This window comes from Amphibalanus amphitrite, unplaced genomic scaffold (assembly GCF_019059575.1).
Source record: "Amphibalanus amphitrite isolate SeventyFive unplaced genomic scaffold, NRLGWU_Aamphi_draft 000113F_arrow, whole genome shotgun sequence".
NCBI classification, from domain to species: Eukaryota; Metazoa; Arthropoda; class Thecostraca; order Balanomorpha; family Balanidae; genus Amphibalanus; species Amphibalanus amphitrite.
Genome location: NW_024881608.1, coordinates 106,975 through 130,000, shown reverse-complemented (window position 1 = coordinate 130,000; position 23,026 = coordinate 106,975). Strand labels below are relative to the sequence as shown.

At 53.9% G+C, this 23,026-nt stretch overlaps 1 protein-coding gene across 2 annotated transcripts in view; it reads right to left on the bottom strand.

The window, feature by feature from the left end:
• Positions 1 to 185: 185 nt before the first annotated feature.
• The window catches only part of LOC122381084 (discoidin domain-containing receptor 2-like), a 42,403-nt gene continuing 19,562 nt past the window's right edge, over positions 186 to 23,026 (bottom strand). Inside the window, exons 2-12 of one of the 2 annotated variants that reach the window (XM_043364858.1) lie at positions 20,247 to 20,405; positions 19,997 to 20,053; positions 19,559 to 19,924; positions 18,845 to 18,985; positions 9,482 to 9,609; positions 8,139 to 8,346; positions 4,986 to 5,450; positions 3,957 to 4,354; positions 3,421 to 3,719; positions 2,589 to 2,823; positions 186 to 1,418 (exon numbers count right to left, since the gene is read on the bottom strand). In XM_043364858.1, coding sequence (XP_043220793.1) covers positions 1,107 to 1,418; positions 2,589 to 2,823; positions 3,421 to 3,719; positions 3,957 to 4,354; positions 4,986 to 5,450; positions 8,139 to 8,346; positions 9,482 to 9,609; positions 18,845 to 18,985; positions 19,559 to 19,924; positions 19,997 to 20,053; positions 20,247 to 20,352 — 2,715 coding nt within the window. In that variant the 5' untranslated portion in view covers positions 20,353 to 20,405 and the 3' untranslated portion in view covers positions 186 to 1,106. Of the gene's footprint in view, positions 1,419 to 2,588; positions 2,824 to 3,420; positions 3,720 to 3,956; positions 4,355 to 4,985; positions 5,451 to 8,138; positions 8,347 to 9,481; positions 9,610 to 18,844; positions 18,986 to 19,558; positions 20,054 to 20,246; positions 20,406 to 23,026 lie in introns of both variants that reach the window. The other variant, XM_043364857.1, reaches the window with a different exon arrangement.

Genomic DNA, 23,026 nt, shown 5'->3' with positions numbered 1-23,026 from the left:
GGCGTGTGAAAGTGGAGCGAGAGAGAGCGTAATGACATCCCATGTGGTCTTATGGCTTATGAGAGGTATCGATGGCATTGCAGCTTTTGAATTATTTACCCACTTTTTCTCCTTTACGACACACCCGTCGATCTTCTTGTCCGTGTTTCTTTAGCAAAAATTATCGTTTATAACACAAACACTGCTAAGGATGTTATCGAATGTATTTGGTATGATGTGGAAAAATATTCCACACAATTACCTACATTTAAAAGGTCATCTTACATTGTTACAAACACTTTCAGTTGTGGGTAGTAATCGGATGAATACCGGGACACAATCATTGTGACGTCGATTAAAATTTTACAAACACCAGAAACAAGGCCGCAGCACTGAAGGGGCGCGGCGGCACGGCATATTTATAGATGAAAAACTCCAGGGTTGACAAATGAGATCGTCATAAATATAGCATGCGGAAGCAAAGAAGCGCCACGACGTCGTATACATCGTACACCGAACAACAAAGCCTCTCATAGATATCTTTACACTTTGCCCCTAACACTTCCGGAGCTCGGGCACAACACATAAATAAGGAGCTAGCTTCTCTGGGCCGAACTCTGCGCCCCGTGTATCACAACCAGGTATATGGCGACTGAGGCGGGCCGGGGGCGCGCGGGGAGCGGGATATGTCAGAGCCGGGACCGGGACGCTCTGAAGACGCACCAGCCGGCCGTCACCGTCAGCCGGCTGTCGTGATATGATGCTCCCGAAGCGGAACAGGTGGATGGAAGACAGGCTGAAGGTGGGAGGAGCCAGCGGTACGACATCCATTGGGTGGGAGGGACGGGAACAGTCACCGGACGCCGGGCCCCAGGAACGGTGAGCGAGGTGACGAAGTAGTCGCACTGAGTTCGTCAGGCTGTCCCGACCGACACAAAGCTGCCCGACTTGTTCCTTCCGCTAGATTCGCCACGGCTCGAAAGTCCACTCGGCATAAAGGTGCATCAGCGAGTCGTTCGCCGGGGCTGTCATTTCTCCACCACCGAACACTCAAACCGGGGCCTCGCACTCAGTCCACATAGTTTATCTCTGTCCTCGCCCCTCTCCTTTTCTCACCCTCTGTCCCATCACGTTCCGTCAGTGACCGGCTCGAAGCCGAGGTTTTTCCTCTGCAGGAACATGTGGATCTCGCCGAAGGTGGGACGCGCGGTCGGGTCGACGCGCCAGCACTCGCACATCAGGTCGAAGATCTCTCTGGGGCAGACGTTGGGCTGCTGGAGCAGCTGCTCCGCGCAGCTGACCGGCGGCAGGTAGCTGGCCAGCCGGTCGGTGACGGCTGCGTCCGAGAGGTGCGCCAGCGGCTGGAGCCGACACCAGGTCAGGATCTCCCAGAGGGTCACCGAGAACGACCACACGTCCGAGGACGAGCTGCACTGCTCCTGAGGAAGAGCAGCGGAGAGGGGTCAGAGAGGGCCGTGAACTTTAGGGACAGGTGATGAAAGGTTGGTATAGGTCATGGAAAATGGTCTAAGTTATAACAAGCTTCCTTAGTACCCCGACCAATAGCACTCAGGGTCATTAGCAGTCATAGTGAGCCAGTGCTGGTCAACCAAAGGTCAGGCCGGGTCACCGGCTCTCGCCGCAAGATCAATGGCTCCGCACTCGGAACAAACGACCCCCACATGAGCGCTCGTAAACCCCAGCCAGCACTCAGAACAGTCCACAAAATCCACACCGGCACCTCGGAACCAGCAGCGCGCCGCTAAAACTCCTTCCGCGACACTGCCCGCGGGTCTGACCCCGTGTTTAAACGGAGCTGGGTACCCAGACGGGGTAAGCAGCCACCAGATAAGGCCCGCATGGTCTCCCAGTGGACGATAAGGTCTCCGGAGACGGCGACCGGCCGACTGGAGCCACCATCTCATCTGCGGCGACCGGCGCCGACTGGTCGCTGGAGATAGCGCGGCGGCGACACGGCACAGCCGGGGCAGGTGGTGGCACAGACCAATTGGGGCCGATTACACGGGGACTGGGCCGGCGTGGGGTCGGCAGCGGACGGTAAACGGCCCGCAGCGGCCAAGGAACACCACAACACAGCGCGGCACATCCAGAGACGGTCAACGCACAGCGCAGTCGCTATAAGTACACAATCGTATACCACAGACACGTATGTACACCCGCACTCACGCTCAGCGAAAACCAGCAAGAAGTGACGAACATGAAGCGAACACAGAGAGGCTAGTTCGAACAAAGGCACCACAGGCCTCCATGAGTCGGTGGTCGTCGCCCACAATCGGCCGTCTGGACAGTAGCAGATGGCACCGTAAAAACGCCAGGATCTCACCGGCACCAACCGCACCTGACAATCGCGCGCCTGCACAAAAACCGCCGCAGGAACGCCGAACGGCCCGCTCGGCAAAAGATGCCCACCGAATCCTCCCGCGGAGGGAGACATAAACACCACTAAGCTGTCCACTTCTGCGATCGGGTCGATAGCACCACCGATACAAACACCCGGCACCTCTCACCGATCCCGTATCGTAACTACCACGGCTGGGAGCCGTCCCCACCGCCCGATCCCCAATCCGCCGTCAGCGCGGCGAACTCACCGTGAAGAGGGCCTCGGGGGCGTGCCAGCGCAGTGGCACCACCCGGCCGTCGGGCAGCGTGACATAGTCGCTGGCGTACTGGGCCCGGCTCGGCCCCAGGTCGCCGACCTTGACCTGCAGCTGGTGACCGACCAGGCAGTTTCTGGCCGCCAAGTCACGGTGCACTATCCCCAGAGTTTCCAGGTGTTTCATCCCGGCCGCCACCTGGGTGGCCATGTAGATCAGAGAGCCGTACCTGCCGAGGAGGACGAGAAAGGGGACATTTAATGCCTGATGTTAAGTTCCCGGTCCGTCCCTCCCGTTTCTACTCAGTTGGTGCTGACCAGTCGCGACGACTAGTTCTAACGGCAGAGAATGCATTTCATGTTTTATTCAGAGTCGTGTCCGACCGCAGTCGGCTCCATTCGCCGACGGTCGACGCACTTAACCGAGTCGATAACTGTCCAACTTAGAGTGTCCAATCCGGGCGACAAAATGGATCGTAAAGCCGTGCCGCCGGCCCTGACCGAGAGATTCGAAAGGGCGTCAGATCGTGGGGAGTCCGATTAAAGCCAATAAAAACAGCTAATCACCGTGATAGAGGACCGGCCAAACACGGAAGCCAGCACTATAAAGGGCCACCCAGCGCGAGCGACTCTCCCACGGGCCATGCCCCGAATATTTCGAGCGAACGGCGGGCTGAACAAGAACTTCGGTGCAAACGTTTAAGGACTTCCGAAACTGTTGGTTAATTGCACTTGTAAACAAACTCATGTTCGAGCTCGTCATCTCATCATGCGGACCGAAGCGCCTAACGAATAAACGAACTGAAGCCTCATCATGCGTTACTCACTCTAGCGGTCGCTGGCTGGGCCTGCCCGGGTCGAGCTGCGTCCTCCGCAGGAACTGGTTCAGGTCGCCGCGCTCCATGTACTCCACCAGCAGGCAGGGCGACTCGTCCATCGTACACACGCCCAGCAGGCGGGTGACGTGCGGGTCGGAGACGCGGCTGAGGGGCTCGGCCTCGGCGCGCAGCCGGCAGGCCGCGTCCCCGGTGGCTGAGGTGCGCAGACAGCGCGCCGAGACCAGCCGCGACGGCGCCTGGTACGGACTGTCCGGAGACGACGGAAAGTGCACCTCGCACGAGAATATCTGAAACGGAGCCGCCGGCAGGGGAGCGAGGTGTTATAACTTTGGGAATGGGATGCGAAGCGGGCGTTTCATTTCGACTTACGACACGCAAGGGACGAGGGAAGGCTCTGTTAGCTCCGCTATGAATTCCGTGGTGGCACATCGGCTTTGGTAAACGATATTACACGAATGAAAAAAGAAAACATCCCAGTAAAACTCAGCGGTCATCACTCCCCGCCTCAGCGTCTGGTGACTCACCTCTCCGAAGCGTCCCTCTCCGATCTTCTCTCTCCTCTTGATCATGTCGGCTCCGACCTCTCGCACGTCCGCCAGGCCCACGTCAGCCCTCCTGGTCTGCCACACGCAGGTGCCGGTGACGCCCTCCACGGAGCGGGCCAGCACGCGGCGGCGGCGCGACAGGGTGGCGGCGGCCGGCGGCTCGGGCGGCGGCGGCGGCAGCGGCGGCGGCGGCAGCAGCTCGGCCAGGTTACAGAGCGACGGCTGGCTGCTGGACTGGGTGGTGCCGCTCGGCGACTGTTTGTAGCTGGGGTTGTCCCACGGGTCGGCCGGGCTGCGCCCCGCCGCCGGCACGCAGTCGGTGAACGGCGGCGGTGGCGTGTCGTTGTCGACGGGAACGGCGTAGTCGTAGGAGGTGTCTGTGGGGGAGGGCGGTAAATTTGATGGCTGGTCGCATGTACGACAACGAGCAGGCAGAGACCGACCCAGCAAAATACAAAGCTGGAGTTGCATACGTTACAGCCGGCTCGTGATAGCACTAATAAGATATAGCGGCCGATACGACGGAATATAGTGTCAAGTGGGACTTGTGGGTGGAATACGGCTAACTCATGCCTGCGCCCGGAACACACAGGTGCGGTCACCGTGTTGATTGTTATTTATGCGTCTCGGTGATTTATCGCCCTGAACTGGGCCGGCACTGTCGCGCTGGTCAGCGCACACCGTTTCACGCACAGTATCCTTTCACCTCCCGGACAATGGCCTCATCAGGCAGACCTTTCTGATTTCCAAACTCGTGACCCGGTATATCAGAGCAGAGCTCCGAAATGTCGGGTGCGTTCGGCCGATCCCACGGGTTCCAAACATGACTGGCATTTTAACGGTAGTTGGTGTCACTGAAAGCCTGGTCACCGTTTTAACCTTGACCCAATACCGCACTAATGAGCATTTGTCAAACGGAGTCCAAAGAAGAAATTGACGTGTAATAGGCGGTAGATCTGACCCGTCATTTTCATGAGACCCGTGCTGGGTGAGTGGTTGAGGACTGACCTGGGGTCCGCTGGTCGCGCCGCGCCGTCCTCTGTCCGGTCGTGTTATAGTCGGGGTTCAACCGGACCACCCGGTACGGCTCGGAGCCACACAGGCCCACCTTGTCCTCCTCGGCTGGCAGCGGTCCGTACACGTCGCCGTGGGACCGGGCGTAGCCGGGCCCGGCGGCCAGGTGCATGTTCAGCCGCAGCTCCTTCATGTTGAGTGTGCGCGGCAGCGGCAGCGGCGTGGGACTCGGCCCGCCGGCGACCTTCCTCCGCCGTCCGGCGCGCACCACATACCCGACCAGGGCCGAGAGCAGCAGCAGCACCAGACCGAGCACTCCCAGGATGACGGCCAGCGGCGCCGCCGAGCCGCCGGCGTCGGCCGCCGCCGGACCGGGGGGCGGCGCCGCGCCGTCATCACCGCCGGCCGCCGCCGCGCCGCCCGCAGCGACCAGGTGCGTAATGTTGGCGGTGGACGGTGCTGGGGAGAGGACAGAGGGTCAGATTAGGGTCACAGAGCGGCCAGCTGGAGACACACCTGCTGATTGGGATTAACCTCCCCCTCCCCCTGCCGGCCGGTGATGAGATCGATGGGACGCGGAAATCAGGGGACGCGCGTCCCGGCCAATTTGTTGTGACGGGAACGTGTGTTCGTGGTTATCGCGCGTGTCATCTGGTCAGTGAGGGGACTTACATGACACGCGATTTGTATTAGGGTTAATAAGCTTTGTTCATTTTTTAATTATAACGATTGTTGATCAGATCAGAGTATTCGGCTTTGTTTCGCATTAGCTCATTATAAAAAGAAGTCAGATGTTAATGAACTTCGAGCTTAATCTGCACACGATTTTATTCGGTGGGCGAATCTTTACGAAGGAGCCTAACCAATGCCATTTGAGCCCTGTGCCCGTTCCCGGTATCTTCTTAGCTTTATCACTCCACAGAAGATCCTTCCCTTCACAGGATCCTACAGCAACACTAAATCTGAACCCCTAATTATGCAAATTGCAGAGTCAGTATGCATAATTTAGCGCGTTCATTTTCTGCTATTTGATTGCCTACGCGAGAGCCTCAACGGATCGAGTCACTGAGCGCGAGAGCGAAGATAGATTCTGACGACAGGCCAATGGAAAACTCCCCATCCGAATCTCATTCTGTTTGGAATGATTGCGTTCTCGAATGATTAGAGAAGTTCCATTTCGCTGCGCGAGGAGTATCAGCAGCGGCTCTGCGATATGTCTCTCGGTGGTCCGTTTTTCGGAACTCGGGGCGACTCATTCCCGCAGCAGGTGGCGATCGTGATTCTCCGATATTGAGTGAGATCCATGCCCAGCCGGCGACACAGCTGCCATCAGCACTAAATTCCGGCGACCGTGCACGCCTCTGTCCCCCTCACCCTCTGCCAGGGGGACGGGGAGGGGGTCTTTCTCTGGGTCACCGCAGAGCGGCCCGCAGACGGGCGCGCCGCCGCCGCCGCCGCTTGTTTGGCTTACGGGCCCCGGCTGAGTTACGACCGACGTTAGCTTTGATCGGCACAAAAACGACCGCATGAGCCGGCCGGCGCAGCTGGGAACGCATCGATGACGACAGAGTCACCGCCGTCGCCGCGGCGGCGGTCTGACCCCCCCCCCCCCCCAGGCGACCCGCCGAGGTCCGAAACGCTCATCATGCGTGGGGGTAAAAACTGGCCCCAATCGATACATGAAACCAATGGGGTTGGACAGGCAGAGCCGTAACGCAATAGGGTCAGGGCGATAGTAAACATTTTACGGCGCGGCCCGTGCATGAACGGAAACCTTATCTGATCGCAGATCACTATTCGGGATCAAACGCTGAAAGCGGCGTCGCTGCTCTAAGCCGGGATAGTGCGACTATAAAGGTGGAGGCTGTGACCCGGGGTCGCGTCCTGTGACGACCCCGGGCGCTATAGCAGGTCACGGGGCGGAATATACGGCCGACAGCGTCACTCAGACCAGTTTATATCTGGCGTCAAAACAAACTATAGAGAATGACACGGCTCCCTCTCTCCCTCTCTAAATGAGATCCCATGTTGGCCTCATTTACCCCGACCTTCCCTCGCCCATGTAGGGGGGGGGTTGGTGCAACCCCCCCCCCTGAGGTTTTTCGGAAATAGTGCAAAAACGGCGGCGCGCAGCGCCGCCAAATTTTAGGTACCTTATGGGGCAAACCTTGCGCATCTTTTGATAAAAAACATTTGACCGGGTCATGTCAGGTCACGGAGTTATGACGTCACAAAGGGAACAGCCTCCGGCCGGATTTTCACAAACTGAGTGCCAACGCCCAAGGTTTCCTGCCGGTGGTACGGACATCGGTTGATGGATCGTGATGAAACTTCCCATGCATGTTGGGGCAAGTATTGGCTATCATATGGTATAAGAAACTTGACCGGGTCAGGTCAGGTCACGGAGCTATGACGTCACAAGAGGAACAGCGTCCGGTACTATTTTTGAAAAGCGCCCGAACCACTATTTTGTTAATTCTTGTCACCTCAATGGGAATATGCAGCAATATTAGCTTCTATAGGGAGCAAATGGACCTTCCAAATCCAAAAATACAATCAGATTTCAAAAATTTAAATTTTGATTTTTCGAATTTCTGCCGCCGACTGTGACCTTGCCGACTTCCGGCGCTCCCAACGCGCCATTTTTAGAGCTAGGGAAACGAAATACATACCAAACGATAGAGAATTGATCAAGGAACACGATAGTGAAGGTTTCAAGTCGATATCTCCCATCGTTTTGCCGCAATCGCCGCGGAAAGTTGAAAAAAATCTATTTTTCCGAAAATTTGACCTTTGACCGGTCAAAAGTAGGTCAAATGTTGACCTAGGACCAAAAAATATACCACCAATCGCGAGATCTCGGCGAGAGCAATCCGTTGGTCTTTTCCGCTAAGCTCTACGACGCTCCGTTTTCAAACGCCAAGGGGGGTTGCACCAACCCCCCCCCCCCCCCCTGCATGGGCGAAGGTGGCAGATCGCCGTTTACGGGCGAGGGTTAATTAACCCACAAGGGACAAAAACAGCATCGTGGTCTAAAACAATGCCTCGGGGGATAGATTACGAAAGACAGCACACTGCAGCTCACACGATAATATCTGTTAGCAATTTAAAATGGCGTTTAGAGAGGAATACGCATTGAACACTCACCGCCCTCGAAGTTGATTTCGGAGATGAGTGTCCAGGTGTCAGCGGCGGTCAGGTCGATGCGGACAAACCGCGCCACCTGACGATGCAGACTAATCCGCAGTTCACGAGAGTCCTCGAAGATACGGTCCGCGTCCGGCCTCAGCTTCACGGCAGTGTCCGTGTAAACCTCTCCGTCCAGAGAGAAACGCAAGGCCGCCTCCGAAAATATCTGCCACGGGTAGCGGGCGGGGTCACGGGTCAGTCGGAGGTCACGACGAGGTCACGGATAAGCTGCAGGTCACGGTGAGGTCACAAACCGGCCATCACCACACTCGGGGGCGGGGCACACCGTATTGTGGTCAGAGGTCAAACAATAGGCACATATGAGATGGGCGCGACTAATTTGGTTTTACGGTCATCTGTTTATGAGAGGGCGATGAAGCTCGTTTCAGATGGCTAGCGATAGCAGCCAACCGTCGGCTCCCTTCAAGTCACCGCTGAATGTGCAGTTAATCGCGACTACTAAACTGTAATAAAACGATACTGCATAATCGTGATCACCCATCGCAGTTCGATGGCTTGACAAAGAGCTGTAACCGAGGATTGGCAGTGACCGCGCCGGCGATGGACCTCGGGTGAATGTGAATTGATGTGTGCCGTTCGCACTCGTCAGTCGTGTGTGCACAGTCACTTAGCGGGGTGCTACCGCGCAGTGGTCTGATGTAAGCCTGAGACCGTCGAGTTTTACACTGGGCTTGTCGAATCGAATAGGACTGGCTGGTGAGAAGATGGAAGTTTTTGTCTTAGCCCTTTCAAACTACGATGGTAATTGATGTTAGGACGATGATAATTTGCGGATAATTCGTGTGGATATCTTATTTGTTTACCACATCTCGGTAAAGGATAATTAATTTGCACTGCGGCTTTGTTGTGACTTGTGGATAATGAGCAGCGAGGTGTGAAAATATCAAAAGCCAAGTCACTTCCACATTATGTTGTAACTTATACCGCACCCTGATACTGACGGCGAGTGGGAACACGCCTAGTTGATGTTTCCGAATATCATAAACTGTGCTCATATTAATGTCTCTACCACACCTCGCCATCAGTACTCCAAAGGCATCTCCCACCTCACTCTTGAGGACCCTTATGTGCTCAGAGGGCTCCACGTCACCCTGTAGGAGGGGCACAGGCTGGCCCCTATCACCCTGGAGGGCCGCACGAGTCCCCGACTCTCCTGGAGGACCGGGCAGCTCTCCCTGACTCACCCTGGAGGACCGGGCAGCTCTCCCTGACTCACCCTGGAGGACCAGGCAGCTCTCCCTGACTCACCCTGGAGGACCTGGCAGCTCTCCCCGACTCACCCTAGCGTTGGCCGTAAAGTGGTTGCTGACGAAGAAGGTGGCCGCCTCCAGCTCCCTGAGTCCGCTGAAGCGGAAGGTGATGGTGACGGTCTGGCCGGCCGTCCTCCGCCAGCCCACCCACTCGGGTCCTGTCGACACGGACAGACGCGGGTCAGACGCGGGTCAGCCACGGGTCAGCCACGGGTCAGCCACGGGTCAGACGCGGGTCAGCCACGGGTCAGACGCGGGTCAGCCACGAGTCAGCCACGGGTCAGCCGTGTGTCATAGGACGCCACGTGTGGTTAGAACAGCCACGTGTCAAAATCAGGGACAGTGAATTCAGTCACATGACAATTCAGAGGGACGAAATTGGTCTCTGGTACCCGGGACAGACTTGTTTCTCCGAACTGATGTCGTTCCAGATGATCAGATCAAGGCTATTGCCGGTGGACGATTGACTGAATGCCTCAGAATCCCGGCATGTTTGGTGCTGCGCTCAAAGCTTTTTCAGTTCTGTGCAGCTTGTTGACATTGGAGGAAATAGGCTCGCTGATAGAATCAAAGTCCTAGCTCACAAGAAAACAGGGATTTATAAAACGGAGGTCGAACGAAACAAGTGCGCGCCATTTCAAAGCTGCTCAGCAAGCGAAGCGGCATTTCAATATTTGCTTTTACCAAGGTAGCAAATATTACCACTGCGCTGCACTGCTTTTATGATATAGCCGAATAATTCAGGCGCACTGATGTTAGTTCGGTCGTTACGCTTAGTTTCTTCTTTACACCCAGCCAGGCAATTTCGGCGGAAGCTCGGATAAAACAAACTTTGGTAATCGGGTATCGACTTGGACGATCAATTCCGGTCACGTGGTGCAATTAACAGTCGGGTAACGACCGTCGGTAAGTAGATTGAACGGCGGCACGTATGCGGCCAATCCACTCTGAGCCACCTCGGCTGAGCATGATTAACTGCGGGCCAGAGATAACGCCCCGGGAGCGCGCGCCGCTCGAAACACGTGATAAAGCAGGCATGGAACATAAAACTCGCCAGCAGGCTGATTCACTATCGGGACTTGCAGTATAACAGAAGGTAAAGCTTTAGAATGATTGAGCTGCTTGCTTACAGTGTGAATTATTTGTGCATTACAATAAAAAACGTTCGATATTGCAATTTGCTTTAAGCGACTGAAACTCGTTGATTTTATTGTTGTTCATGAAAGCCCGTCAGAAAAATTCATTATTCGCAGCAGGCTGAGTGAAAAATTCGTGCCAACTACCAGTTTTATTTGCATAGCAAACACCAATATTTAAACAAAATGAGTTTCAGTCCCTAATGGTCCATTTGTAAACAGTGTTCGGCTGATCTTCCCTGATGAATGCTGATCAGTTCCACCTACTGATCTTGACATGATCTGAACAAACTCTACCGGAGCTACATCGGACCTGATAAATGGAGAACTTTGTACATTCATAACAGACATAAGTATTTTCATTGGACATCAGAAGCAATGCCAACAGTCGATGCTTCAAAACTTGCAATGCAAACCACAAAAACATCTGTTTTTCTCTCCTTCTCTTTCTCTGTCTTCCTCTGCTCTTCCCCAGTTTCAAACATGATTTTTCTTTTCTCTCATCAAAGTTATCTTGGGATAGCTCAAATGCCCTTAACCACACAACACATTCACCTATCCGTGCTTCTATCCTCAGGATACTGAAATCTTTCTCCTCCACGCCGCAACCCCCCTCCGGGCTGGACAGGCAACTTTATCTCATGCGGGCTGCTCCCTTGGAGCGGCACCGCTGCTCCTGAGGGAGCGCACCCCGTAGCCGGGTGCAGTGAGTGCCTTGGGGCTGGGTGGCCTGTCCTCTGGACGGGCTCAGCCCCGGCGACTCACTAGGGTGCCTGCCCAGACCAATGTCTCCCCCTAATTCCTATCATCCTTCCGGCTCTGCAATGGTCTTGTCGACCGAAAGGGCCTAACCCAACAAAACAAAAACAAACAAACAACACATTCGGTTGGCCCGTTTCTCCGACATATTTCTACGCTGTCATTCAACCTCTGGTGGTTCACCACGTCAGAGAGCCCGGTCAGCCATCTTTCAGTGCCCTGTCGACCAGCCGGGTCACCGATTTCTCGTCACCCGCTAATTGCCGGCCATCCCTCTCTCACTGGCCCCGGGTGCAGCTGATTCAGGTCGCTAATAGCTTGATTTGGGGCTCGAATATAGTGAGCGGAGGATGGCCAGCACGAGGAGGGAGGGAGGGGCAGAGGGGTGGGAGGAGACCCGAGTCGTGGCGCGGTTGACGACCCGGGTCCAGGGGGAGGGGACCGGGCTTCGGCCGAGGCGAGATAAGACACGCACAGTACACAGGCCGCAAAACAGGTCGGGCAGTCCAAGGCGCGCGCTCAGAGACGGCGGACAGTGCGGAAGGGTGGAAACGAAGCGACAGGCTGTGGAAAACGATCGTGCGGTCGCAGAGGTGACGGACAAAGCGAGAGAGTGGGAATCGAGCGTCGAGCTAAGAGCTGTGAAACGAGCGAGCAGGAAAAGTAGACAAGGCCGGGAGACAGGTTTGTGGAGCGACAGAGTACCTGGTGCTCAGCAGAGGGGGATCAAGGGAGACGGACATGGCCGGTAAGTCAGGCTAGCGTGCTAGCGATACTAGTCATATAAGGAGCCTGCTGCCTGCATGGCTGACTCGCCGAAGAGTCAAGCGAATGGATTATGCTGATGCTGTGAACGAATCAATACCAGTGGGATAGACCGTGGTGCAGAGACGCACATGGCAGATGTGTGTGTCCAGAGTCATTGATAGTGAATAACTGATACAATACCACCCGCTCCATCTGGGTATGAATGTATATACCGGCTCGTCGTCCATGTCACAGTAACACAGAGCGGAGAACCAACATGTCTGAAACATGTTGACCCAGCTAAATTCGCTGTTCGTCAGGTACAACAGAACCGTACCGACGCTGCTTTTACACATGGCTGAATCGTGTGAGCTCATTAATGCGCCCGGTATGCCTGACCCATACCGGTGCAGAGCAGCAACAATCAACATGCATGAACCATGTAGACCCAGTTAAATTCACTGTTCGTCAGGTACACGGGCGCATTTGGCGATCGGTTTGCCTGAACCATATCGCATGTGGGCTCATTTATGCGCACCGTATCGGTGCGGCAATTCAACATGCATGAATCATGTTGACACAGTAAAACTCGCTGTTCATCAGATATGCCTGAACCATATCGACGCAGCGCCAAGCCACACATGCCTGAACCATGTGGGCCAATGTGGGCTCATTTATGCGCCGGGTACGCCTGCACCGTATCGGCGCGGCAATGCAACATGCATGAATCATGTTGACACATTAAAACTAGCTGTTCGTCAGATATGCCTGAACCATATCGACGCAGCGCCAAGCCACACATGCGTGAACCATGTGGGCTCATTCAGGCGCCGGGTACGACTGCATCGTATCGGTGCGGCAATGCAACATGCATGAATCATGTTGAAACAGTAAAACTCGCTGTTCGTCAGATATGCCTGAACCATATCGACGCAGCGCCAAGTCACACATGCCTGAACCATGTGGGCTCATTTATGCGCCGGGTACGCCTGCACCGTATCGGTGCGGCAATTCAACATACATGAATCATGTTGACACTGTAAAACTCGCTGTTCGTCAGATATGCCTGAACCATATCGATGCAGCGCCAAGCCACACATGCCTGAACCATGTGGGCTCATTTATGCGCCGGTTACGCCTGCACCGTATCGGTGCGGCAATGCAACATGCATGAATCATGTTGACACAGTAAAACTCGCTGTTCGTCAGATATGCCTGAAGCATATCGACGCAGCGCCAAGCCACACATGCTTGAACCATGTGGGCTCATCTATGCGCCGGGTACGCCTGCACCGTATCGGTGCGGCAATTCAACATGCATGAATCATGTTGACACAGTAAAACTCGCTGTTCGTCAGGTATGCCTGAACCATATCGACGCAGCGCCAAGCCACACATGCCTGAACCATGTGGGCTCATTTATGCGCCGGGTACGCCTGCACCATATCGGTGCGGCAATGCAACATGCCTGATTCATGTTGACAGAGTAAAAGTCGCTGTTCGTCAGATATGCCTGAACCATATCGACGCAGCGCCAAATCACACATGCCTGAACCATGTGGGCTCATCTATGCGCCGGGTACGCCTGCACCGTATCGGTGCGGCAATGCAACATGCCTGAATCATGTTGACACAGTAAACACTCGCTGTTCGTCAGATATGCCTGAACCATATCGACGCAGCGCCAAGCCACACATGCCTGAACCATGTGGGCTCATTCATGCGCCGGGTACGCCTGCACCGTATCGGTGCGGCAATGCAACATGCACGAATCATGTTGACACAGTAAAACTCGCTGTTCGTCAGATATGCCTGAACCATATCGACGCAGCGCCAAGTCACACATGCCTGAACCATGTGGGCTCATTTATGCGCCGGGTACGCCTGCACCGTATCGGTGCGGCAATGCAACATGCCTGATTCATGTTGACAGAGTAAAAGTCGCTGTTCGTCAGATATGCCTGAACCATATCGACGCAGCGCCAAATCACACATGCCTGAACCATGTGGGCTCATCTATGCGCCCGGTACGACTGCACCGTATCGGTGCGGCAATGCAACATGCATGAATCATGTTGACACAGTAAAAACTCGCTGTTCGTCAGATATGCCTGAACCATATCGACGCAGCGCCAAGCCACACATGCCTGAACCATGTGGGCTCATTCATGCGCCGGGTACGACTGCACCGTAACGGTGCGGCAATTCAACATGCATGAATCATGTTGACACTGTACAACTCGCTGTTCGTAAGATATGCATGAACCATATCGATGCAGCGCCAAGCTACACATGCCTGAACCATGTGGGCTCATCTATGCGCCCGGTACGCCTGAACCGTACCGATGCGGCGACTCAACATGCATGAATCATGTTGTCAGTTAAATTCGCTGTTCGTCAGGTATGCCTAAACCATATCGACGCGGCGCCCCGCCTGACTAAGATGGAGCCAATGAGGCTATTCGTTGGGTGCCGGGTGACGTCACCAGAACAAATGCACACATCAAAACATCGCCGTGATGGCCGCCGGGGAGTGCCAACTGTGTTCCCGCGACGGGGCTCCCCCCACCCATTCCGCTGCGCGCGCCCACCGGTCGGGCGGCCAACACTCGGCCGTCAGCAATAATAGAGCCGTTACGTCACGTCGTGACACCGCCGCCGGACGTCGCGGCGTGTAAAACCACCGCCAGTTCAAAAGGGGGAGGGGAAGGCGCGGGAGGGACGCAGGGGTCACCTCTGTGGGGCCAAGTGGTTGACCTTTTGTCCGATAACACTGGGGAGGGACCCACGACTCCAGCAGTCGGTCGGGAGATATTTGCACAGGATAACCCCTCACGCAGTCAGGGAGGACAATGGACGCAGCGCCCATTTAAGCGACCGGAATGCCTGACCCATATCGGCGTGAAGAAGCGATTGGTCATGCATGAACCATGTTGACCCAGTTCAATCACTGTTCGTCGGATATGACTGAACCGTACCGACACGGCTTACAAGCCACACGCGCCCGAATCACGTGAGCTCATTTGTGCGCCCTGTCTGCCTGACCCATATCGGCGTGAGAAATTGATCTATCAAACATGCATGACCCAGTTTGACCCAGTTAAATTTGCTGCTCGTCAGGTATGCCTGAACCGTAACCCGGTATGCCTGAACCTTACCGGCGTGAAGAATCGATTGGCCAAATATGCATGAGTCATGTTCACCCAGTTAGAATTCGCTATTCGTCAGGTATGCCTGAACCGTACCGACGCGGCTACAAGACACACGCGCTTGAATTACGTGGGAGCATTCATGCAACCGGTATGCCTGAAACATATCGGCGTGAGGCCACATCGACGCGGCTCCCAGCCACACATGCCTGAATCATGTGGGCTCATCTATGTGCCCGGTATTCTGACACGTATCGGCGCGGAAATGCAACATGCATGAATCATGTTGACACAGCTAAATTCGTTGTTCGTCAAGTATGCCTGAACTATATCTACGCGGCTCCCAGCCACACACGCCCGAATCATGTGGGCTTCCCTACACCGGTTCTCTGACCCGTAGCGGTACGGAAATGCATGCATGATTATGTTGACACAGCTAACTCGTTGTTCGTCAGGCATGCCTGAACCATTTCTACGTGGCTCCCAGCCACACACGCTTGAATCATGTGGGCTCACATACGCCGGTTCTTTGACCCGTATCGATGAGGCGATTCAACATGCATGAATCATGTTGACAGTTAAATCCGTCGTGCGTCAGGTACGTCTAAACCATATCGACGCAGCTCCCAACCAAACATGCCTGAATCATGTGGGCCCATTTATGCGCCCGGTATTCTAACACGCATCGGTGCGGCGATTCAACATGCATGAATCATGTTGACACAGTTAAATCCGTTGTGCGTCAGGTATGCATGAACCATATCGACGCGGCCCCCAGCCACACATGCCTGAATCATGTGGGCTCATTTAGGCGCTCGGTACGCCTGACCAGTAGAGGTGCGGCAATTCAACATGCATGAATCATGTTGACAGTTAAATGCGTTGTTCGTCGTGATGCCTGAATCATATCTACGCGGCCCTCAGCCCAAAATGCCTGAAGCATGTGGGCGGCTGGATTACGCGCCCGGTTCTCTGACCCGTATCGGTGAGGCGATTCAACATGCATGAACCATGTTGACCGTTAAATTAGCTGTTCGTAAAGTATGCATGAACCATATCGACGCGGCTCCAAGCCACACATGCCGGAACCATGTGGGCTCATCTACGCGTCCGGTATTTCTGACACGTATTGGTGCGGCAATTCAACATGCCTGAATCATGTTGACACAGTAACACTCGCTGTTCGCCAGGTATGTCTGAACCATATCGACGTATCGACGCAGCACCAAGCCACACATGCGTGCACCATGTGGGCTCATTTATGCGCCAGTTACGCCTGAACTGTATCGGGGAGGCAATTCAACATGCCTGAACCAGGTTGATCCATTAAAAACTCGCTGTGCGTCAGGTATGCGTTAACCATATCGACGCAGCACCAAGCCAAACATACGTGAACCATGTGGGCTCAGTTATGCGCCCGGTACGCCTGAACCCGCCTGAACCGTATCGGTGAGACACTTCAACATGCCTGAACCATGATGACCCATTACAAAACTCGCTGTTCGTCAGGTATGCGTGAAACATATCGAAGCAGCACCACGTCACAAATGCGTGAACTATGTGGGCTCATTTATGCGCCAGTTACGCCTGAACCGTATCGGAGAGGCAATTCAACATGCCTGAACCATTTTGATCATTATAAACTCGCTGTTCGTCAGGTATGCGTGAACCATATCGACGCAGCACCAAGCCACACATGCGTGAACCGTGTGGGCTCATTCATGCGCCGGGTACGTCTGAACCGTATCGGTGCGGCACTTCCACATGCCTGAACCATGTTGACCCATTAAAAAATGTATGGAACAATGGCAATTTTAAGCGGTAGCGAATAAGGAGATGGGCAAACCCTTAACCAAACCAATGCTGTGTGCATAGAGCTGCGGCCGCTCAGCGCGGCCATCGCCGAACAGGCGCACATAGACGCTTGGCTTCGCGCCGCCTTTAGACGCTTGGCTCCGCGCCGACTTGGACTTCGCCGTCGTGGGGGAATAACACACCCTAAGGACACCTGGCGACCCTCCTGGGATAGCGCTCGTCAAACGCGAAAGTGGATATGAGGGTGGTCTGTGGCCACGGTGGTGCTATTGGTTCTGGACGGCCGTTGCGGTAATAAAGCTACACCCCCAGGAAACCGACAAACAAGAGAGGGACCGTGGGACGGGCCCGCCCGTCCCGTAGTCGGACGTCGGACGGGGAGGAGAGTGAGGGAGAGAGAGAGAGAGAGAGAGAGAGAGAGAGAGAGAGAGAGAGAGAGAGAGAGAGAGAGAGAGAGAGAGAGAGAGAGAGAGAGAGAGAGGAGAGAGAGGGGGGAGGGAGAGGAAAGATAGAGAGAGAGAGAGTGGGGAGAGAGGGGGTTCGGCGACATGGGGAAGGGAAGTGTTCGTCAGTGTGTGCGGACGCTAGAAAGGGGGACCTGGCGTAACTCATAACACTAATCGCCGCGTCGGCGGGCCGATGGGAAGTGCAAACAGCAGACAGACGAACACGGCAGGCACTGCGAACAAAACACTGTTCATGCCGAACGTCGTGTGCATTGCCAACAATCAGGATACCTATATAACCGCGTACATTCTGCTCCGTTGGCGAGTTTGGCGTCTTGTTATCGATCATGATATGAACGATAACGCGATTTGGGTGCAGACGGCCATTAACAGCCAATACTGGACAACAGATCTGGGGAGCGTACGGCCTCTCTCACTGGCCCCGGGTGCAGCTGATTCAGGTCGCTAATCGATGTCAGCGCCAACCGATCGTTCATCAGCGGATTTCGGTCGGCGGCGCCCGCAGCTGCTGCAGGCGGCACAGCGCAGGAATGCCCCCGGCACGCAGAAATAGACGACCGGCGTGTCACCGGGACCGGCGCGCCGCACGTGACGCGTGCAGCGCGCCCAGCCGAGACCGGGTGAGGGTATTGATTAACGCAGGCGGCAGAGGAAGCTAGTGGAGATATCGCCTGAGACATTTTGACCCAATTGCGAAGATGACAGGAAAAACAGGTGGTCCGAATGATGAGCTGAACATGGATAACTCAATTCCAAAGTGATTGCTTCCGTGCATCTCTCCCTCGTCAAAGCTTATTTTTATCATAGACATTTTGCCAAAAGCATTGGCTTCGGCATGCATATTGGACAGAAATTACGCTGAATTCCTGAAGAAACTTTTTAGTCAATCTTGGCATTTTTCCTCCAAACTGTAGGTATCCTGCCCCACAAGAAAATAACAGTATTGAAAATCAGCATAAACACATTCCAGGAAGCATTATTAAACAACGTGACAAATAAGTCGCATTTAACTTTGAATTCCTCGCTAATAGCTGTTTAGAATTCTCTGCTGCAGCGCGCTAGCGGCACCGGCCGCCGAGAGATGTTTACCGTTTCAGTTCCGATTTTCCACTAACATCGACCTCTTGAAGCCGAATATTCGCCTATCGGGGTAACTTCTTAAGCGTCAGTGCTCCTACATATAGTTACCGCATCCATTGGACTCAGATCCCCCTTTTTCCGAATCGGACAGCTAGAAACAATGCACTAAGCATTTCAGGCTAGAAGTATTTGCACGCACTAGCATGCACTAATAGGCACAAAGGCAGCACGCTGACTCACTTGTGATGTCGTTGTTGCCGACATGACCGTCGGTGAGCTGGCCCAGACCGTTCTTCATGACCTTGGCCGAGCCGACGCCGTCGTAGGTCAGGTCAGGCCACCGTGCGTCCGGCACGTCCATGCTGTAGCTGTCGATGCCGGCTGGAAATGAAACAGAAAGGACATGGTAAATGTTTTGGCGTGGAGCAAGTATTGATGAGACGAGTCGCGATCGATATACGTTACGTTTCTTCATTTTTTACGTTACGTTTCAGTTTTTATCATTTTACGTCACTCGGATTTAACTTCGGATGAAACATACCGATGTTCAATACTTTGCATCGGAAATTGCTGTAAATGACTGTCAACATTTGTGACCGAAAAACTTTGTCCGCAAAACATAGCACAAAAGAAGAAACTACTACGTTCTGCAGGGTTTCAGCAACACTGAGAAGTTTCGAGATTACCAGAGAACCACTTAAGACTTAAATAAGTTCAAAAGCAAATCTTTCCGGACTACCAACCACGACAAAGATCGAATAAATACTTAAATGGAACTTCTCCTCTCGATAAAAACAAACAACACGCAGAGCCAGTGAAAGGAAACAGATGCTAAGTTACGTCAACTTTTAACTCCCTTTGGGGCGACAAATGCTGCAATATCATTATCCAATCGACCTAAGGCCCCGTACTCGTGCACTCATCCCATGTACCCGTGTACCCCGCACCACGTACCTGTGTACCGACATCCGTGCAGCTCGGCTCGCAGGCACACCGTTCTCGGGTGGTCACTTTTGGGCACGACGCGCACCTTGGACGCGATCAGCGGCGGGTTCAGCACCGTCTTGTGCGCCATGTACGAGTTCACGTTGCCGTCCATCACCGTGTGCCCGGAGGCGTTGCGGTAGGTCCTCCAGCCGGTGTCGCCCTCGGCGCCCGGCCGCCAGTACTGCAGCGCGTACTTCTCGGCCCACTCGACGCCGCGCCCGTTACCGAAGCGGCCCTGTGTCTCGGCGGCGGTGACGACGGTGACCCGGCCCAGGTCGATCTGCAAGTACTCGTGCACCTGGCTGGTGATGACCGGCTGAGGACACCAGGCACCCCCGCGGTGCTCAGTGCGGATCCGGCCGCTGTGCGGACCCACGTTGTTCTCGTTGTACGAGGAGCTAGCACTGATCTGGTGGTCGTTGATCTCGCCCGACTCCATCCCCAGCGCGTGGTCACATTGGTCTGAGAGAGAAGGGAGGAAGTTTGTCAGGAGGAAGGTTGTAAAAACCCAAGCAGTTGGTGGCAGCTAGAATGAGTGATTGATCAGACAGACATATCAATCATGCAACTATAGATACAAATAAGCTGAAGAAGTAAATCTTAGTGGGCTCAAAAGTAATTTCAAAACGTCTAACACAATGCTCATTCAACTCACCCAGAGTGAGGGCGTCGCTCCGTCCGATCGACCAGCAGGTAACGATGGCCTGCAGCAGCAGCAGCCTCCGGCGCCGCGGGGACAGCTCCATGGGCGGGCGGGCCATCGTTCGTCGTCAGTAACCGGCACCGTCACAGAGCCGTCCGCATAGCGTGCACCCTGGAACGAGCCGCAGAGCGTGCAGTTAACTCGGCGGCACGACTCGCGCCGAATGGGATTTTACGGAACACCACCACCAGGTATTGGCTATTAGAGCCGCGAGAAAGAGTTCAGAAACTATTAAAGTGCCGTCGTGATTGCTCGCTACAGCGGAAACGAGCTCCATGGAGCTCGTTTGGCCCGTGACGCGTTATATATGGAGTGTTATAATACCGAGAATGACACCGTGGGCTACACTGGAGGCACCACAGTAGTATTTACGGATTTCATACGACCGGGGCCTGAAGTGCACCCAGCCGAGTTGCATGGGATAGTGAACAATATAGGCAAAATGGTCGGAGACCGGTGGAAGTTCGGTGGCTAGGCAAAAAGCGCTCATAAGGCAGTAGGTAGGTACTTAACCCTATTAGTGGCAGGCTCCTGGCTACCCCCTATTAGTGGCAGGGGGGCTGTTTACGACCCCCCCTTGATATCTCGAGATCTAACGGGCCGATTTTCAAAATTCAAACGGCATTCGATTTCGCTCAACGTGATCTACATTTCTAAAAAATAAAAATTAAAAAATGTCAATAGGGGGGTAGAGGGGGGTAAAAACGGGCAAATTGCAGATACATTTTAGACTGTTTATCACGGCCAGGTTTCTGAACCAATCTTAACACAACTTTTGCCGATCGATAGAGAATGAACCAGGAATCCACATGGATCCTAAAAAATATGCATTTTCAAAAATCATAGGCGGATACAGATCATTGAGATTGGGGGTACACAAAAAGTATAGTAAATAAGGTTTTTGTTGGTACTGTTTCTAAAAAGGGTGGTAATGGTCTTGTTATGTTACAATTTTCTTATGAGAGAACGACTACAATTGTATTGGTCATGCATAGGCGGTGTCAGGGCACCTATATTGGGAGGTAAAACATAACCCCCCTTTTTGGACGCCTGGATCCGCCTATTATAGCAAAAACGTGTCAAAAGAGGATGCACAATAGCTTTGTATATGTTATCACATGATACCTTTCATTCACTGTTCGTAAAACTGGTGCAGCATCGTGATCTTCGCCCAAATGACTCGCTTCACGAATGGGACCCCCAATTCCCAGTGCTCTGGAGCCGCCCCTGGTAAAGTTATGAACTTGAAATTTTCAGGGAATGTGCCCAATTTAGTTGTAGGAAAAGTCAGAAAATTTCAGCATCGTAGCTTCAGCGGTTTCGGAGATATTCCCGAAAAACCTGAGGGGTGGATAAAAACAACCCCCCCTGCCACTAATAGGGTTAAGTTATGTGCTTTAGCCATGTCTATAACAAGTAGGAGTCACGAATGCCATCGCAGTAGCCGGCAATTCGTGTCGACTTAATAATGCAATTACCGTTCTTTGCATTCTCCCGTATCTACGTGATAATATGCTATTAACATGCTTGTTCAACGAACAGTTTGCAACGCTTTGATCATCTTCTTAGAAACGTTGCATGTAAGAGCTCAATCAATCGCGTGGAAAATCAAAGCATGATTTAAGTGATTTATGAAATAAAGATGGACAGGCATTAGGCACCATATGCTCCACGGCAAGTGCTACCCACCTCTGCTAATATATCAATAACATACTTGATACAAGTGCATCTATTTCTAATAAATGACCGAGTAAACTTACTTAATAAATCTGAAATTACATGAGGTTTTCTGGCGAAAGGTACGGTACAGGCCAACAAGGGTAGAGACGAAGATATGATTTATCGTGTTTAATTAATACCCAAGTTCAGTCTCCAGTCAACCAAAGGCGTTATCGACAGGTCATTGTCCTTTTCAAAGATTCACAACAATTGACAATTGAGAACAAATAATTACTTTAACGAAAGATTAGCACACCCACATCCCATCCAGCCGTCAGTGAGATAATTTGCTGCTTGTTCAGACGCCTTTCAAACCGCCTCGGTAGCCGCTGTCCACCTGCCAAAACACGGCGTATCTGCCCGTCACTCGGGCCCTCGGACGTGTGTCGGCCCGTCACTCGGTCCCTCGGACGTGCGTCGGCCCGTCACTCGGGTACGTGTGTCGGCCCCGATTCTATCGGCGGCCGCCATTGTGGCACCGGCGGCCAATGAAAGCCGCGTGCGTCCCGCAGATTGATGGCTGCGATGATGAGACGGACGGAAAGGATTGGCCGAGACGGCCGGCTCGTTACAAAACTGCGCCCGCAATCCTGCACCTGTCACAACTGTTTTCCTTTTTGGTGACGGCTAATCACGCAGAAACGCGTCTCCGGACGATTTTTTGCTGCGCTGCAGAGCTTGAGGTCCGAAAGTGATGCGAAGCGTAGACGATGTGACGTTTATCAGATAGGATCTGTCGGACTGGATGTTGTAAGTACAAAACGGCGGAGAGCTGACAGCCTGCTGAGTCAACTGCTGTGGGTGCGGTGACGGGAACAGGACACAGAATCAGCATGCACCCCGACAATCCGGTGGGTTTGTTCCGGCACACCACGCCGTGACATCCAGCTGTCAGGGAGTCAGTGCAGCGCGCCCGCCCTCGTCTCTCAACAGCGGCTCCTCTGGCCTCCCCCAAACCCGTGCCGAGCTGTCTGACTAGGCTGGCCTTCCCAGACCCGTGCCGCGCGGTCTGA